Genomic DNA, 14,925 nt, shown 5'->3' with positions numbered 1-14,925 from the left:
AGAGGGCCATGTGACACATCAAACTTATTGGTAATGTCACAAGAAAAACAATGGTGTGCTTGGTTTCAACGTAACTTTATTCTTCCATGAGTTATTTACAAGTTTCTGACCACTTATAAAATGTGTTCAATGTGCTGCCCATTGTGTTGCATTGTCAATGCAACCCTCTTCTCCCACTCTTCACACACTGATAGCAACACCGCAGGAGAAATGCCAGCACAGGCATCCAGTATCCGTAGTTTCAGGTGCTGCACATCTCGTATCTTCACACCATAGACAATTGCCTTCAGATGACCCCAAAGATAAAAGTCTAAGGGGGTCAGATCGGGAGACCTTGGGGGCCATTCCACGACGACCAATCCACTTTCCAGGAAACTGTTCATCTAGGAATGCTCGGACCTGGCACCCATAATGTGGTGGTGCACCATCTTGCTGGAAAAACTGAGGGAACGTGCCAGCTTCAGTGCATAAAGCGGGAAACACATCATCATGTAGCAATTTCAAATATCTAGTGGCCTTGAGGTTTCCATTGATGAAGAATGGACCCACTATCGTTGTACCCCATATACCACACCAAACCATCACTTTTGTTGTTCCAACAGTCTTGGAGGGATCCATCCAATGTGGGTTAGTGTCAGACCAATAGCGGTGCTTTTGTTTGTTAACTTCACCATTCACATAAAAGTTTGCCTCATCACTGAACGAAATCTTCTGCGTGAACTGAGAGTCCTGTTCCAATTTTTGTTTTGCCCATTCTGAAAATTCTGTGCGCCGATCTGGGTCATCCTCATTGAGATGCTGCAGTAGCTGGAGTTTGTAAGGGTGCCATTTGTGAGTAGCTAATATCTGCCGAAGGGATGTTCGACTAATGCCACTCTCTAGTGACATGCGGCGAGTGCTACGCTGTGGGCTCTTGCTGAACGAAGCTAGGACAGCCAATGATGTTTCTTCATTAGTGACAGTTTTCTTGCGTCCACATTTTGGCAAATCCAACACTGAACCAGTTTCACGAAACTTAGCACGCAGTTTGCTAACTGTAGCATGATGGGTGGTCTTGTAGGGTGTCTTGCATTGAAATCTGCTGCAATGACCCGGTTACTGCGTTCACCAGATATCAACACAATTTCGATCCGCTCCTCACGTGTTAACCTCTTCGACATGTCAATGGCTGTGAACAAAGATAAATTTGTAAATAACTCATGAAAGAATAAAGTTACATTGAAATTAAACACACCATTGTTTTTCTTGTGACATTACCAATAAGTTTGATGTGTCACATGGCCCTCTTCCTATTGAAAAAACAAAAGTTGTATCCAAGATGGCCGACTTCTAAATGGCCACCATGGTCACCACCCATCTTGAGGAGTTTGCCCCTTATACTAATGTGCCACAAACAGGACTTTAATATCACCAACCATTCCCATTTTATTACGGTGTATATGTATGTATCCATATAAATGGCCCACCCTGTAGAATGCATGTGCCCGTTCCGGGTTTAGCTTGCAGTTATTCATACTTTACATTTAAAATGAACCTTTGCTTTCTCGGTATTGTTTCAAACGCATTTTCTCTTGCTGTTGGTTCTCTTATAGCTTACATTATGGATTATAAGTATGTCATTTTCCAACTTTTACGAATGCTTGATTGAAAACAAGGACTGCTGTGAGTTATCAATAAGCAACGTCAGTCTTAATTCCACGGTGCCATTGACTTCCGATTTTCTCCTGTTAAATTAAAAGCATAAAAAGCGCATTAACGTATGGGATTGTACTTTTAATTTGTTTTTATTCAAAATAAAGTAACCTAAAACATACCGCTGGCATATATACACCGGTTATTAATTCTTTAAACCTTTAGAGGTAACAGATTAATTATTATATACATTTATTTTGAGGGTAAAATATTTTAACATCCGGTATACGTCTTGTGACTTCCGCATAGCTTGACAGAGGTGGACGTCAGCGCCGTGCTGGTTGTTCCAGACCGTTCAGCTCAGTTGCTGTTTCTGCAAGCCAGGGACCTAGCATATAGCTCGTCGTTGCTAGCAGCCGTTACGTTTCTTTCGAAGAAGAAACCCCAAGTAGCAAACAAAATCTTCGAAGAACCGTGTCCGCAATAAAATGAGGATGCGGATACATTTTAGTTTTGCGCTTGTTTGTTTGTTAGCCCTATATATCCGTTCATTCTCGGCGTTCTATCTTCCGGGTTTAGCCCCAGTGAGTTTTTGTGATGAAGAATCCAAAGCTGGTGAAGACTGCCAGGTATGGTTGATTCCTACGACTCAAATTGTTATGTAACGTAGTAAATGTGATGATGAATTGGTATTTAGCGTTTTCTATACCAGTCTCCTAATCTTACCTACTCATGCTAGTTGGACAGCCCTCTCCTAGGCCTCGGCTATTGCCTGGAACAGGAGCGTAGGCAAATATTCTGGCGCATTGTTAATTGTTTTTTATTTGTGCTGACTGCTAGTGCCAACTAAATAAAATTCTTTCTGACTGGAATTACTGTTTTCACCAGTCTAGCATGAGACTTAGCACAATAGGGCTGGTTCAATTACTGAATGATAACCTGACGATGTCCAGTTGCGATGAAATAAAAGCCGTTATACACCTGAATTACAGGAAGTACCTGAACGTTTGACCCTCTTGGTCAGAGGGGGCTGGTGGCTCTGTTATGCATTTACAGGCATTTTACAAGCGCAATTTCGGGCAACTAGTGTGTTAAGGAAGGGTGAGTGTAAATCAATACATACATGTACGGTTTGAACGCCTTCAACTTGTAGTTTTGTTAGAATAACAGTGCCAATATCCATAGGGATTACAAGGCTTCGGGTATTACTGAATGGAAAAACTTTATAGAAGATTGACGTCCTCCAGTAGAGTCCAGATTCTTTTACAATCAATAATAAGTGGCTTTTAACCTGTTCTGACACAGAGTATTGGTCCAACACATTACATTAAGACAGTTTTTTTTTCTCCCACAAATGCTTTGGCATGTACCACAAATTGGTACATATTTATTAAAAACCATGCATGTATTAACTGCCTAACTATTCAGTACTCATAACAAGGACTTTGGTTGTTTTTTGCTCACAAATTGGCTTGTAAGGCAGCTTTGTTAAATTTAAATAAAGAAAAGGAATTAAAGAAGGGTGGCTATGGATTCCCCAGCTCCTCTACTCTGCATATCAGAGTATCCTTGGTCTAGAAACTGGACTCTGAGTTCTCCTCGATGCATCAGTTGGTGTGTGTGGCATAGGCATAGATTAAGTGCGTATGGTGCATGTGTATGATTGGATGAATGAGACTTGTTATAGAAAGCGCTTTGAGTGCTCAAATTCAGTAGAAAGGTGCTATAGAATTACCAATCCACAAGTGTTTCTTTCTTTTTTTTAACAGACAGATATTCAGCTGTTTGTCAATCGCCTAGACTCAGTGGAATCAGTTCTGCCTTATGAGTATGACGTGTAAGTAGCATTTAATGTTTTGTTTTTCTTTCTCTTAATTGCATTTGACTGGCCTTTTTTGTCTCGTTGTGATCCTTTCTATGTGTGTGACAATCTGAAACTTCGTTAAAGGTTTGACTTTTGCAAAGATGCCAAAGAATTAAGGCCTTCTGAGAACCTTGGACAGGTACTGTTTGGTGAACGAATTGAGTCTTCACCATACAAGGTGGGTGTTATCAGGAACAGTGTGAATTAACTCTTGTTTGTTTACTGTATCCTGTTGATGTAACATGACTCTGATCTTCTTTTTTTTCTCCCCAGTTTAAATTTAATGAAGGTTTTAAATGCAAGCTGGTGTGCTCCACAAAAACCTACAAGCAAGGAAATAAGGATGATATAGCTAAACTGGACTTTATTAAAATGGGAATGCAGCTGAACTATCAGCACCACTGGTTAGTAGTAGTACCACACTGTAGTACCACGCTTTCTTTTTTGTGTATGCTTTGTGTTTTGCAGTACTTGTTTGTACAATGGATGAAAATGTTAATAAACTGTATGCATCAAGGTTGAAGTTAACCCCATTTTTTTTCTTCTTTTTTCTTTCTTTTTTTTTTTTTTTTTTTTTTTTTTTTTTAACAGGATCATTGACAACATGCCAGTTACTTGGTGCTATGATGTGGAAGATGGTCAGAAGTACTGCAATCCAGGTTTCCCCATTGGCTGCCTTGTTGCAGGAGATGGCAGGGCTAAGGATGCATGTGTGATCAATGTGAGTTTCTGGCTTTAAATAATTGTGATGTGGATACAGAACATATCACTGGACAAAAAGAAGAAGGAATGTAAATTATGGTTATTATTCAGTAAAGGAATGTAAGCAAAGGTGTGACCGAGTGCTAAAAATGAACATTTATGATGTAACACACACAACACCCAGTCTATCTTACCTTCTGTCAATCAGCCACTTCATTGATTTGAGCTTCACTCAGACTTACTGGCAACACGAATGGGCGGTAAGGTGCTCATTTTGACAGCAAGTATTGATTTAGTTTTAGTCATAGACTTTTGACTAAAATTTTATTTTGTTTTTGTCATTCTTTTAGTTTGAGTCTAGTTTTAGTTGGTTAAATATCATAAGATTATAGTAGACTAAATCTAAAATTTATTCATTTGTCTAAATTATAAAGTTTAAGTTTGTGTTTTTACTGGTGAGTTGCACCACATGGTTTACAAAATGTCTTGTTTTCCTTGACATTGAATGCAACATGTGTCCATATGTCTACTCTTCTCCTAAGTGTTACCATTTTGTTGCATTTTCGTGAGAAACATTGAGCAGTTGTAGCAGTTGAGTAGTTGTACTACTACTATTTTGTTTTTGTGTCAATACATTTCAACATAGTTTTTGTCCTTGTGCATTAGTTTTTATTTAGTTATTGTGTTGTTTTAATCAGGAAAAAAAAAAAGCCGCTGACAAAAGACAAAAGGGACTCAGTGGTGTGTAAAAATGCTGTTCTGGTTGACTGAATATTTAAGTAAGAAAAGACTTGTTTCACTCAGCACTTATCAGAGAAATTGTCTTGACCTTTATTCACCTTCCACAAAAGAAGACTAACCAGCTCTGTTTGATTAGCAGGACTTGCAACAGAGAGAAAGAATGACATCCTATGAGTATTAGGTTAGGTATTGTTATTTGGCACCAGTTTACATGTCAAAGTATCCTTAGGCAAGATACTGAACCATAAGTTGCTTGCGTCCATTGGAGTGTGTATGTGTGTAAATTAGTGCTGTCAGGGTTAATCTTGTTAAAATGACATTAACGCGGCAAATCTCTGTTAGCGAGTTACCGCGGATCACTCCAGGGTTCGTATGGGTGCTTGAAATCCTTGAATTCTAATGTTGTCTTTTCAAGGTTTGAAAAGTGCTTGAATTTCAGATGTGGTGCTTAAAAGTACTTGAAAGTGTAACTGTATTTTATTCACCACAAACAACTATCTGATTGAATAGTTTTCTTATCAGATAGAGAAATGAAATGAGTCGCAAAATGTAAAAGCAAAATTTCCCCGCCTGGGCTGCCTTGCGCCTCTGTCTGTTTCAACGTGTAACCCCGCCCCTCCCTCAGCCAGTCGGGGATGAGTGCGCTAACATACTGTAGGTTGCTGTTTTAATGTGTTTGATGGAAAACGACAAGAGCAGAGTTTGCGCTCTCCAGTCGCATGATAGGTGAGTCCTAGTAAATAACTTTTCCAGTACGTGTACATTACACATGCTATTTAATGATGATTGTTATTTTGCTATCAAACTCGCTGGAGAAATGATTTAAATACACAGAGTGTGATGCAGTATGGCAGCACTATTATGGAAAATGCTGTGAACTTATCTAACATTAACAATTTACTCAAGTGAAAGCTTTAAACATTAGCCTGATACATAACTAGCCAACTTAAGGCTTTCTGATTAACCCTCTGGGGTTGACGGACCCAGAGTCTCCATTTCAACTTGGGTCGAACATGCGGACTTCAAACTATATACCAGTTTTTAAATTGTGTTGATAGGCCACTTAAAACCGATGTTTTTTGTTTTTAATAAAACAGTGGCGTGTACTCTGGGAAGAAACGGTAAAAACTGTGTTTTCTAAGGAGAGCGCAAGCAAACACGCTTTGCTTGTGAGTGAAAAAAGAAAAAACACTCAGTCCCTATTGGTGGAAAAATGTACCATGTCGACCAATCAAAAAAATGATATGGCAACATGTGGCATCTGGTTGTTTGGGAAGAGGGGGAAGTTTTAGGAGTGAGCGAAAGAGAGAGATAGAGAGAGTTTTGATACATGAAAAATTTGTGACGTTTACCGTGTTTGGAGTCTCAAGTTAGTGTGTTGTCTTCTGTAGTTAGTGTGTAGTGTAGTCATTGTTTTGTGTGTCAGTTCTACTAGTGAACGTCACAGTTGCTGCAAAAAAGCCACCAAAGGCAGATTGCAGTGTAAACGCTGAGTGACACACCTGCTGTCAGACCTGCAGGATTTATCCCTGTGCTGTTCTCATCTGTGTTATAGTGGACACATACTATTTTTGGAGCTGCATAAATAATTTTTGTGCCTTCTTATTTGATGCAGAACAACTGATTGTTCTGTAAATAGTTTTAAATGGTTATATAAAAAACGTCTGAGCCTTGGCTGCATTTTTAGGTAAATAGTACCATATAACTTTGTTGTTTGCAAAACTTGTGCGTATTTTTAAAAATGTACAATTTCTATTTGCATTTCAAGTTATGAAAATCATTCGTTAAACATGCTTGTGGTTTTTACAGTCAAAAATATCACTTTCTACTTGTATTTTAAATTTTGTCTGAATTTATATAAATTGTGCTGATGCAGTTTGTCAAAATGAGAAAATAACAGATTGGCAAGATAAACAGTTTTTAAAGGTGAAATACAGAGGCCAAATCACAAGTAGTCAAAAACGGCCAATTATTCCCTGGACCCCAGCTTTTTTGAGTATTTGAAATAATGGTAATATGAGGGACCGATCCATATGGTCACAAAGAATAGCCACTTGTTTCTGTGCTACCAAAGTTCCCCGGCTTTCATTCAAAATGTGTTTATCGTCAGCACCTACACATTAAACTACTTAAACATTATAAATGTCTTCAAGCTCACACTGAGGCCTGTGGGGCACTATCAGCCACTGAGACAGTACACACATTTATGTGTATTTGCATATGAATATTTCATACTTTAAGGCTGCCTGTTTATTTAAGGGAGATGCAAAATACATTGGGATTGTACATAATAATATCACAGATGATAAATTCAATAGATTTTAAGTAGATGCTTGTGCATTCTTAAAGTCTTATGTTGAATTGAACTATGTGATGTGCTGGAAAAGCTTGAAAAGGGACCTTGAAGGTTTATAAAAAGTGTTTGAATTTGACCCTGAAAAAGGCGTATGAACCCTGTCACTCCGTGCGTTCGTCTTTGTAATTGTTAATTTAAAAAAATTACATTTATATTTAACATTAATAAAAAATAATTAATTTGATACATTTGCAGTTATGATCATAATCATATTTATAATCCTATTTATTTCAGTCTGAGTTCAACAAGAAGAACACATTTTACGTCTTCAATCATGTGGACATCAAGATCAAGTACCACAGCGGCAAACAAGAGGGATGGACAGGAGCTCGACTGGTTGCTGCAACTCTGGAGCCAAAGAGGTAAAGCTGCGTTTGTAGTAGATGTGATGGCACCGAATTTTGAGCTAGTCTACATTGACGTTGCAGCTGAATGACAACAAAACCAACCACACTATGTCATGAATGACATTCAGTATTAATCTGACATGACGCTGTTTTGTGTTTTGTACACAACAGTATCAAACATACAGATGAGAAAAACCTAAATTGTGATGGAGGCAACCCAATGGAGGTCCCTGCAGAGTTTAATGGTGATGTGTCAATTATTTACACCTACGCTGTGACATTTGAGGTAGGCCTCCTAACTTTAATACTGATTACATGTAACTAATATATACAGTTTTCTTTGCAACTATGAGTGGGGAAAAAAAAAAGAAAACTAAAATTGTGATTTAATTTTCCCCCAACAGGAAGACAATACTATCAAATGGGCATCTAGGTGGGACTACATCCTGGTCTCCATGCCTCACACCAACATCCAGTGGTTTAGGTCTGAAGATGTGTTTTACATTGTTTACCCAAAAATATTTCTCTCAAACTCTCCTGCTCGTGTTGCCTGTTTGCTAACGTGGAGTATATCTTGTTGTTTTTCCAGTATCATGAACTCCTTGGTCATTGTGCTGTTCCTGTCTGGAATGGTTGCCATGATCATGCTGAGAACTCTGCACAAGGACATTGCCAGATACAACCAGGTGGACCAGGTAAAGACACTAAAGTCTCTGTCTTATTGGTGCAGCATATATGTGAGCTGCAGTTGTTAGTATTAACCTCAAAGAGACCAGATGTTATTTTATTAGGTAATTTAACTATAATCAGTTCTTGTTTTAAAGTAAAAAGTAAACTATATTAAGTGAGAATGAAACTTTAGCAATATCAATGAAAACTTTGTCTTTCTAAGGCAACAGCCTGCTCTAAGGAGCAGCCTTGTTTCTATCTTGGTGTCTGTGCGCTGTTGTGTATATTCTACTCCACAATTTTATTAGCATTTATAGGGTTACTTAATGGTTGTGGTTCTAGTGCCTTAGTTCATAATGAAATATTTACATTTTATCTAAAACATTTAAGTGACGAGCATTAGACTCTGAAATCTTATGGCTAGTAATAACACGGTGCCTACAAATCATCTTCATCAAAGTTATATGGCTAATAATTAATTCTGAAATGTAAGATACCACTCAGTCTAATAAGATAAATCCAGAATTATAAATATTTTGTTACATTTCACAGGGAGACTTGATAAAGGTTCCATCGACCAAGGAAAAATCGACTCTATATGTAAGCTTGTCGAGATCTGTTTTAAACAAAACATTTAGGGTGCTGGGTGTGTGTCATTGCAGAAACATTCGACCAAAATGTAAAATGTGGTGTGGGAACTGTACGTTTAAAACTTCTATAAAATGCAGGTTTAAAGAAATAGGCAAATAATTTAGAATTTACTGCGCTTTTTTTCCTTCTACACCTCATTTTAAAGCTTTTGGTAAAAACCTTCTTAATCTTTACCTCTTTCACTTTTTTTTTTTTAGTATTTAGTAGTTGGTAAATCTTAAGCTTTTTATCATTTAAGTTCAGCTTAAATGAAGTATCAAATACCTAATTAATTGTATATTTTTGCGTATTGACCTTCCCAGGAGGATGCACAGGAGGAATCTGGTTGGAAGCAGGTGCACGGAGATGTTTTCCGTCCCCCTAGGAAAGGGATGTTGCTGTCTGTTTTCCTTGGACAGGGAACGCAGATCTTCATCATGACTTTCATTACTCTCTGTAAGGACTATTTCACATTTCCCCCTAAATATCCTTAACAAAGACCCCATCAACATATATTTACCTTTAAGCATCCATCAATAATAATCATAACAAAGACTCTGTCAAGCCAAAGTTGGATTGTAGAGTCTAAAGTAATGGGGAAGCTGATAGAAGTGAAGTTTTCTGATACTTTTGCATTTCAATTACAATCGTGATTCTATGTATGGATGACTGCACTGATGAATGTTTGTTTACTGTAGTCCTCGCCTGTCTGGGTTTCCTGTCACCGGCCAACAGAGGGGCTCTCATGACTTGTGCAGTGGTACTCTGGGTTCTCCTGGGTACACCTGCTGGTTATGTGTCAGCACGTCTTTACAAAAGTAAGCGTCCAGTGATGACTTTCAATCGTTAGAGTCCATATATACAGGATAACAAAACTTTGTGATTCTTACCATGAAATTCTTATTCTTTTTTCTTTTCTTTTCAGCTTTCGGAGGTGAAAAGTGGAAGACAAACGTATTGCTAACTGCACTCTTGTGCCCAGGGTATGTTTACTCTTCTTATTTGTTTATCTGCTACTCATTAGTCTCAGTCGCACTTCAGCTCTGTCCTTGAGTGTTGCGGTTAATCTCCTTTTATTTACCTTGTGAACTGCTATTATTCCTCTCATGTGTATCTTTGTCCACTTCCCCTCCCTAGAATTGTATTTGCAGACTTCTTCTTGATGAATCTGATCCTATGGGGGGAGGGCTCCTCAGCTGCAATCCCCTTTGGTACTCTGGTTGCCATTTTGGCCCTGTGGTTTGGAATCTCTGTACCCCTCACCTTTGTTGGTGCCTACTTTGGATTCAAGAAACCAGTGAGTTAACCTGCTTAATTATTCTTATGCAATCAGTTAAAACTGATTGTTAACTAAATGTGTCAATTTGCTTCTGTGCAGGCAATTGAGCAACCAGTGCGAACAAACCAAATCCCCCGTCAAATACCTGAGCAGTCCTTCTTCACCAAACCCATCCCTGGTATAGTGATGGGTGGCATCCTCCCCTTTGGCTGCATCTTCATTCAGCTTTTCTTCATTCTCAACAGCATTTGGTACAAAAACAGGAATTCTCTCTCCGGATTTTGCTTTTGTGCCACAATTTTCCATATATCCAATAATATGTTGTTTGTTTCAGGTCTCATCAGATGTACTACATGTTTGGATTCCTGTTCCTGGTTTTCATCATTCTGCTCATCACCTGCTCTGAGGCAACAATTCTGCTGTGCTACTTCCACCTTTGTGCTGAGGTACCTGAATTTTGTGTGTCCCCCAGGTTCTGACTTTAGTTGACGTGTGACTATTACATTATTACTGAATTCTAACAAGTCATCCTTTGTCCTATGTGTTAAGGACTACCACTGGTGGTGGCGATCCTTCCTGACCAGCGGCTTTACAGCAGTCTATCTGTTTATCTATGCTGTACACTACTTCTTCTCAAAGCTGCAAATCATTGGAATGGCCAGTACTATACTCTACTTTGGATACACGATGATTATGGTCCTGATCTTCTTCCTCTTCACAGGTGAGGTCTTTACTTTTTGAAAATGAGCTCTTTTAGGAGCTACTGTTAGTATCTTGTTACCTTGGCATATAGATGATTTTAAAATAAAGGGCTCGCATAATGCTCCAAATACTATGGCCACTGAAGGGGAAAACAGTTGTGTTTACAATGTTTAACTGAGACTTGAAAAACGAACACAATGTCTTTACTTGGTTCATTAGATTCCTCTATGTCAGTGGCTTATTTTGGGTGCCTAGTTACTTTAAGCACTTGCACCCTGTTAAAATGCTTTAGCTTAACTTGCAGAAATACAGCCTTTTGTCATATCCAAATTGTAAGGAAAAACTACTACTGGCTGTAAAAGGCTGATAGGATATTGTTGTCATCTTCCCGGGCGGACAGTGTGGACACATGAATTTGTGAAGAGGATAACTCAGCTAGACGACATGGGATTTTATAATTCTATGGGTGCATCGACAATAAATCTTGGACTAATTTAAGTCTCAGTAACCTCAATACAAAGTCTTATCACACTGCAGCTCTCAGTCAGGACTTAATTACAGAGAGAGTTTAGATACTGCTGCACATATGTTAATTGCACTGAACATCCTTTTTCTTAAAAAAAAAAAAAAAAAAGCTTATCTGATCTATTTCTGACGAATGAAAAAGCTCTGAGAGCTGATCGCACGTCTTTGGTGGAAAGAGGTGTGTCGTTTATACATGCGAAGTTCAATGTTTGTTCTCTGGGTCAGAGATTACAATTTGCATCAGGTCACCTATAAAAGGAGGATTCAACATCCTGTTCATATAATATTTATTCCAGGCAGCTGTTCCCTCTACTGTGCAACCTTTGTTTACTTGTCATATATTGAGTGTCGGCTTCTTTCCTTTTATTGTTACTGGCTGTAGAGAAGCACAGTGTCAAATCCTGTTAAATAACAGTTATTTGCAATGGCCCAATCAGAATAATTTTATTTTTAGTCTCTCTGAAGTGTAATGGAAATCAGAGACTGGGAGGAGTCCCTCTTGGTCAGTTCTAGTTTTGCAGATTTATTTGGGTCAGTTTTTCTCTCTATGGTTTTCCAGTTTGACAAGATGGAGCCCACTTTTCTCAGGGGGTTTCTTTTATTTTTGTTCTTTTGTTATGCAGATCAAGACCACATTCATGCATTGTCATGGATTGTGATACATTTGTCCACACTCACTGACCTTCTTTGTTAATATAGTTTTCTCTACTCTGGGCTTGTCTAGTTCTATTTAGGGTTTACACAATTTATGTGCCGAACCCATGATCACACTGCTAAGATAAATAGAACATTTTTAAGACTTCACATAAAGATTGACGTATGTTGATATAGTAGTAACTCTTTGATGTCATCAAATTTTCTTGCGCTTTAACTGAAATCAAAGTAAGAGTGTGTGTAGAAAGAGGAACATATTAAATACTAGATAACCAGGAAATACACGCCTAGTCTGTTGGCTGCCTAAAGATATCCGGCTCGCCACGTGTCGAATGATGACATAGTTTTCTGGTGTTATACTGTCAGCCGGTCAGATAAAAGTAAGACTGCAGCTTTGCTTGTCACTGCAACACTGTTTGACAATGTTTTAAGGCAGAGCTGTAAGTCCCAAGGGGATAAGATGTCAAGATTATCACCAAGAAGTAATCCAAGGATTCAAGGGGAAAAACAGTTTCCCTCCTTACTTCCAGTTTTGATCCAAATAATGCTAATCCCTACTATATCCCTTTTTAAAAACTTTTTATTTTCTTGTCTGGCTTTCACCTCATCCCAACTTTGATCTCTGCTTAATTCGGGATTGGACTGCGTGGCCCTCATTGAGTAGTCAGATAGGACTTTTATACCCAGTTGATGTGGGATTTTTACCAGTCTGCCTTATCAGCATTTCAGAGCTCATGCAAATATGCTCTTTCGTTGACAAAATTAAGCACTGATGCTGGTTTTGCATTGGAAATTGCAGACCCAATACTGAAAATCTCTTATTTTCTACCTTTTAGTGGATGAAATTTGTTGGGCAGTGACACCAACTGTGGCTGTCTTGTATGCATTTTTGCATTTGCTAAAATCTTCTAAAAATATTGTCTTTCACTGACTTTGTATTTTATTCATGATGAATGATGCAAGAATTGTAGTTATAGAGGCGGGTAACTATTTATTATATTTAAGTTACTATTACAATTGCACCATTGTCTACAGATGGTCTCTGTATAACACTTTGTTCATTCTAACCTGTCTTTTATTCTCAGGTACAATTGGCTTCTTCGCCTGCTTCTGGTTTGTAAATAAGATCTACAGCGTGGTCAAAGTGGACTGACTGAAGAGCTCTGTGAAAGGACTAACTCCTAGATGCGACAGCACTGGCCTCCCCGATGCTGGTTTTGTGACAAAGGCCTGAGGTCTGATTCGACCTGAACTGAAAAACCATCACTTATCATAGAAAACCCCCCTGATGAGCAGAGCCCGTCCTCTTTTTGTGCTTTAAACCTCTGTTGCTATTTTCTTTTTAAAAATATATATAATTTCGCATTTACTGTTGACTTGTAATAATTTGAATGGCGCCTTGAAAATCAGCCTGGGTTCCAATGATCTAGCTGTCATAGTGAGCAATGTGTGTGTGGGAATGTTTTTACTTTAATTTTCTAAGGAAGGTAAAATGTTATGTATTTATCTGTTCTATTCCCTTACGGCTAAAATTCTTTTTTTTTTTCTTTACCTGTACTTTAATGATTAAAAAAATGTGTGTACATATACTGTATAGAGAGTGAGGGAGAGAATGCAAGTTAAAGATTGTCACCATTATGAAACTTTCTTTGGGAGTTATATTTTTCTTTTCTTTCTTTTCTCTGGTTTGTTTTAAAAGTAAAAATATCAGCCTGTATTGTAGTTTAGAAATTATATAAAACACTCACAGTGCTATGATACATGTCCATCTTCTTGGAGTTTGAGTTTGTATAAATCAGAGGGTACTCTTGGTTACGGCGCACATCTGTATCATAGAGCTATGTGCTGCAGTGTGTTGCATATTAGGCTCCCGATTTGTTTCTCAACAGTAGACATGGTCACCTAGTTAATCATAAAGTAGTCCATGAATTTACTGGTCAGGTGCATTATGCACTTTCGAGATGTACCTCTTTAGATTTTAATAGGTGGTTTGCTGAACTGTTAACTACATAAAAACACTGCTGCTTTTTGCTTCAAGCAGTGTGGCACCATCACCCAAGGTGATAACATTTTACAAATAAACGCAGTGAATTCCAAACCAAGGTCACGCTTTTGTCTTTTAGCCTTTAGAACACATAAAACAATTCCTGCCACAAACAGTGTTTCTTACTATTTGTGTATTGATATAAGTCTAGTAATATTTATCGTTCAGCTGATTCGTTTTTCTTGGCTGGAGCAAAATCAAAAGGCAAAATGATGTGCTTGGGGGAAACGCTGTAAAAGAGATAATTATTGATGCAGTGCAATGTGCTACTCTTAGCCCTGCCCTAGCTCCTCAGTCACAGATAGTGATTGAATATTTTATAAAAAAAAAAAAAATCAAATCATAAATTTCTTATTTTAAAACAAAATATTGTGCAAAACATATAACCTCAAATTGTGAAACATGTACTTAAGTAAGGGTTTAAAAATTGAACACTTCTTAAGTCCAACAAGGTTTGTAGATTTAGTCTTAAATTCTGTTATTGACCCACTCAAAAGTCAGCAGATTATAAAGAGATCCAGGAAGGAATGCAAATGGCTCAATATGCTTTTAAAGATCCTTCTCAAACCTAAAGCCAGCCTGATACTCAAGCATTTTTTGGTATGTTGTATGTAAAGTCATGCTTTTGTACGCATTACATATAATGTACTTTTATTAAACAACAGACAATGTTTGATGTTAAATAATGAAAACGAAAATATTACAAAAGCACAATAGAAATCACAAAAATATGCACTTTTCAAAGGCTATTAAACATTTTATCTTATATTTTAGTATACT

At 37.8% G+C, this 14,925-nt stretch overlaps 1 protein-coding gene across 2 annotated transcripts; it reads left to right on the top strand.

The window, feature by feature from the left end:
- Window positions 1–1,942: 1,942 nt before the first annotated feature.
- Window positions 1,943–14,203, top strand: LOC120723980 (transmembrane 9 superfamily member 2). Of its 2 annotated transcripts, XM_040015861.1 has the most exons (18): window positions 1,943–2,261; window positions 3,402–3,469; window positions 3,581–3,674; window positions 3,770–3,900; window positions 4,088–4,217; window positions 7,530–7,657; window positions 7,814–7,928; window positions 8,047–8,126; window positions 8,232–8,337; window positions 8,864–8,911; window positions 9,265–9,397; window positions 9,640–9,759; window positions 9,867–9,924; window positions 10,079–10,238; window positions 10,320–10,471; window positions 10,555–10,666; window positions 10,770–10,941; window positions 13,187–14,203. In XM_040015861.1, exons 1-18 carry the CDS (start codon window positions 2,121–2,123, stop codon window positions 13,252–13,254), a joined length of 2,016 nt encoding a protein of 671 aa, XP_039871795.1. In that variant the 5' UTR covers window positions 1,943–2,120; the 3' UTR covers window positions 13,255–14,203. The 2 variants fall into 2 exon arrangements, with proteins under 2 accessions (XP_039871795.1, XP_039871797.1); XM_040015863.1 differs by lacking the exon at window positions 8,864–8,911 and having other exon boundaries at window positions 1,944–2,261.
- The last annotated feature ends 722 nt before the right edge of the window (window positions 14,204–14,925 follow it).

This window comes from Simochromis diagramma, unplaced genomic scaffold, assembly GCF_900408965.1.
Source record: "Simochromis diagramma unplaced genomic scaffold, fSimDia1.1 OVJJ01000685.1, whole genome shotgun sequence".
NCBI classification, from domain to species: Eukaryota; Metazoa; Chordata; class Actinopteri; order Cichliformes; family Cichlidae; genus Simochromis; species Simochromis diagramma.
The sequence above is the reverse complement of the archived record's forward strand: the minus strand, read 5'-3'. Positions and strand labels throughout refer to the sequence as shown.